Source organism: Empidonax traillii, unplaced genomic scaffold (assembly GCF_003031625.1).
Source record: "Empidonax traillii isolate 1590-97213 ecotype Southwest subspecies unplaced genomic scaffold, ASM303162v1 scaffold293:size840699, whole genome shotgun sequence".
Taxonomy (NCBI): Eukaryota; Metazoa; Chordata; class Aves; order Passeriformes; family Tyrannidae; genus Empidonax; species Empidonax traillii.
In genome coordinates, this window is record NW_020955486.1 from 724712 (window position 1) to 729291 (window position 4580).

The 4580-nt window shown below is 40.0% G+C and overlaps 1 protein-coding gene across 1 annotated transcript in view; it reads left to right on the forward strand.

The window, feature by feature from the left end:
* The window catches only part of ZNF827 (zinc finger protein 827), a 110440-nt gene that overhangs the window by 29694 nt on the left and 76166 nt on the right, over positions 1-4580 (forward strand). The window contains exon 3 of the mRNA XM_027890641.1: positions 2151-2323. Within this exon, the coding sequence (XP_027746442.1) occupies positions 2151-2323 (173 nt within the window). The remainder of the gene's footprint in view (positions 1-2150; positions 2324-4580) is intronic.

Below are 4580 nucleotides of genomic sequence, written 5' to 3' on the forward strand. Positions count from 1 at the left end.
AACAGCAAAGATGGAGGCTATTTAAAGAGGAGTAAGTTAATAACAAGGGTATGCCTGCTGCTCTTTTGTCCACCACGTTGAGCTATTTGCTCAGAATTATTTCAGGAAAAAAACTGGAGCTATGGCTTATCCGAGTGTAATTGCCTCTGAAATGGCATGCCAGGTTTGGTCAACCTAATCATTAAGTGCATTTTTTTTTTTTTTTTTTAATAGTGAAGTGGTACAGAGAAGACTATTTTGTGTTGAAATTTAAAAGGAAGTGTAAAATCTCTGTTCTGATTGTTTTTGAAAGACCATGGGTAGCAGACCTTTATTTTACTGACTGAATGCTTGCTTGGTGTAACTTTTTGCCTACGATGCTTTCGATGTGGTTGCCAAAACTTCTTTGGGAAGCACTGGCTGATTCTCTCCTTACTGGAATAACTCTTTCCAGCTGAATGGCACTGTGTGATGCAAAGTAGGCATCGATATAAATAAAGGAAAGCTGAAGCCCATGGGTTTTTTTTATTCTGAGCTTTATACAGTATAGTATAGAGCTAACATGGTTCAGCTTCAGAGTGCATTGGCATAATTCCTATGTAACGCTAATTGTCATTGTTATCACTGAAGTCACATGCATTCATCCCAGTTCTTTGCATATTTTCTAATGTGCTAAATCACTGATCCACCTTTTTTGCAGACTTATTTTTAAGGTAGTCAGAAAGAGGTAATACCTTGTAACACATTTCTTTTCTGAATGGTAACCAGAGGCTGGAGAAAAGATGTGATAGAAGAAAAATAAGTGATAGATAAAAATGCTACCCATGATTTTTTTTCTGTGGTTTGTCTTTCTCCTGCCTTTTGTGAAGAAGTAAAGATGTTTAAAAACTGAAACACAAGTAATTACAGCATTGGCTTTGGCTTACTCTTTAGAGGTGCAGAGAGGAGAACAATTTGGTATGTTAAATGCAATAGAATATTTTACAAGGAGAATTTCTGAACTTGTAGTAGTGCACACTGACATTGTGTCCTTTTTTATACTGACATAATGACTGCCTAATCAGTTGAATTATGGTGGTTTTGTTTCCCACTTAATAGCAAGAATTATATTTTAGGATGTGACAGATCTTTCTGGTGTTTTTTATCACTTAGTTCCTCATCGAGGGAATTTGATGTTTGCTGTATCCTTATCAGAAAGTAAAAACCTGATAATAATGAAATTAAATAGTCTGAGGGATTTTTTGAATAGCAATATGCACATTGCTGAGCTCTGAATATTTGAAAACAGTCTTGTCTTTTAAAGTGTGGAAAAAGGCATCCAGTTCCACCGTAATAGTAGGCCTTTCTTTATAATAAGAAGGGGAAACCATGGTAAGAAGGTGGATAGATGGTTAGTTGTGCAAAGTGAGCCACATGGAATTTCTCTTTCCTTCAAACTTGTGACTAACCATATTTGCCTGATCAATGCCACCAAATCCTTTCCTTATCTTAGGTGAACTGGGCAGTAAAGCCGAGTGCAGACATTTAGGAAGGCATATTTAAAGCCCTGGCAATTAGAGGAGCAGAGAAAACCTATGTCCCGAAGACCTTTGATGGCTGACATTGCAGCAGTATCTGCTTGAGCCATAACTAAACAATTTTCAGCAGCAGGGTTTCTGAAGTCTTTCACTTCTGGTGTTAAATATATCCAATATGCAATACCAGCATGCTTTTCAGTGAAGTTGTGGATTCTTCTATGCTTTATATCCTGCTTCCCTGCTGGCTAACGATCAAATATGGAAATGGATTGTTTTTTAACAGTTAAGCATATTTTCTATACCCTACAAAAGCCAGCCTTTGATAGGAAATGGAGCTGCAAAGTGATGATTATGAGAGATATTCATCTCAGTTCAGTTAAATTATAAAGAACATTAGGACCAGGTGAGGTAGAGTAGCATCCTCTACTGATTAGTGAAGGGATGTTTGGGGCATTAACCTTTATAAATTATGGTGGCCTTTCTTAGAGGGATAATAACTGAAATTTCTGGTACCTGTTGTTGTTTAACTGATATGTCTCTTTACAGATGAAAATCTAGCATTGAAAAATTATAATCTTGAGTATGTTTGCAAGGGGAAAGTATTTGCCAAGTGGCTGTAAATGATCCTCTCTTTTTCTTCCCCCTTCTGCTAAGCCTCAGAAGAAGAAGGGGGAAAACCTTTCCAGTGTCCGATCTGTGGTTTGGTTATCAAGAGGAAGAGTTACTGGAAGCGGCACATGGTGATTCACACAGGTTTGAAGAGTCATCAGTGTCCACTCTGTCCATTTCGCTGTGCACGCAAGGACAATCTCAAGTCACATATGAAGGTAAGGAAAGTGTTTTCTGACAAACAAAATACTTGAAATATCAGTCAAAAAATGATGGTATAACAAAACTATTTCATTTGCATTTACAAGAACAAAATTTCCTTCATTGTACTATGAATGATGCCTTTATTTAAGCAAAGAGACCGTAAAAAGATAAAGAAATAACTTTTATTCCCTTGCTTGCCTTTCCATTTTATGCAATGTGGAAAACTGCCTTGGGTTATGTCAACTTGGTGTAGCACAAGTTGTATTTGACTGACTCACTTCTGGACCTGGAACCACCAGATGCAGGGGTGTTGGGTTGGGATGTGGCAAGCAATCACATCAGTGCTACTTTTCAGGATGCCAGCTAGTAACTCAGCATGCCAATGCTTCACGCTGCGTGGGCAAACCAACTTGGCCAGCCTTAGGAGGGATCTCTCCATTGCTTTCTACAGACAGGCCTGCAGTATTAACTTTTTTCTTGCTGTGGGTTTTAACTGCAGGCACTTCAGCAGTAAATCATCCAAACCAAAGTGAATGACAGATTATACTTGTAATGTTTTGTTTTCAAGTGTTTCCATTAAGTTTGGAGTGTGCTCTTAACTCAGCCTAAGTTTCAGGCTCAAATTGAAAATGACCTTTTGGAGGAATCTATCTGTGTTGATACAGAAAAATATAAGAATGAAAGAAACTTGATGTCTACTTAGCTGAAGTACTACATGGTTGCAACATAAAGAATGCCTGGTCTTGCAAGCTGTATAATATGCTTGATGAAGTAAAAGTGGTACCTGTCCTATTAGGCCTTCGATGAAGACCCTGAAATTAAAAAAACAATTCTCTTATTAATGAAGTTGAACTTTATAGTAATAGTAAAATGTTTTATTATAATTAGCATTTTATCTTTTTTAGACAATTGTGTGTAACAGAGACTGGTGTGAACGGGGACAGAAATGCCTGTTCAGGTTTTGTATATGCTATTGCAGAATCTGAGCTCACGAGAGAGGAGTCTGACCTTCCTCACACTCAAGTAACTATTCACTTCCGTGTAAATTATTCAGATTCCACAACATCAAGTCTTGCCATGTTTTAGGTCATTTCTGGGTCTGAAATCATCCCCCTAAAGTCTGAAGGCTCATTCCCTAATACTTCAACTGCAAATCAGTGCACTGCTCCCAGGCATCCTTGGTGTATCCTGCTAATTCTTATCAAGTAGGCTTGGTGTTTTGGGCTCTTTCTGTAGGGATTTAGAATCAAAGAATCATAGAATAGATTGGGTTGGAAAAGACCTCCAAGATCATCAAGTCCAACCCCTGATCCAACTCCAATTACTATAGCATGGCACTAAGGGCCACATTCAATCTCTTTTTAAAAACCTCCAGGGATGGTGAATCCACCACCTCTCTGGGTAGGCTGTTCCAATGCCTGATTACCCTCTCTGTAAAGAATTTCTTCCTAACATCTAACCTAACCCTCCCCTGGCAGAGCTTGAGCCCATGTCCCCTTGTCCTATTGTTGGTTGCCTGGGAGAAGAGACCAACCCCCACCTGGCTATAACCTCCCTTCAGGTAGTTGAAGAGAGTGATGAAGTCACCTCTAAGCCTTCTCTTCTCCAGAGTAAACAACCCCAACTCCCTCAGCCTCTCCTCATAGGACTTGTGCTCAAGTCCCTTCACCAGCCTCGTTGCTCTTCTCTGGACCCGCTCCAGCACCTCAATATCCTTCCTGAACTGAGGGGCCCAGAGCTGAACATAATACTCAAGGTGTGGCCTCACCAACGCAGAGTACAGGGGAAGGATCACTTCTCTGCTCCTGCTGGCCACACTGTTCTTGATGCAGGCCAGGATGCCATTGGCCTTCTTGGCCACCTGGGCACACTGCTGGCTCATGTTCAGCCTCCTGTCGATCAGCACCCCCAGGTCCCTTTCTGCCTGGCTGCTCTCCAGATGTTCTGTGTTGACTGGAGGGCACAGGTGGCCATTCTAAGTAGAAGATAAATAGATAGAATGGGAACACAGCATGAAAAAAAAAATGCTTTGGTTTTTGTTTTGTTTTTTGTGTTTTTTTTGGTTGGTTGGTTGGTTGGTTTTGTTGTTGTTGTTTTATTGTTTTCAGCTGTTGACAGCCTGCACAAAAGCATGCATCACCTACAAGCTTGCTATTCCCTGGCAAAGACCTGATTTTTTCCCCTGCTTTGTGAAGAACATCCCTATTATTCCCTGCAGAGATACTTGTTCTCTGCTTTTTTTTGCCTTTTTGGCAAAAATTGTTTGCAAGT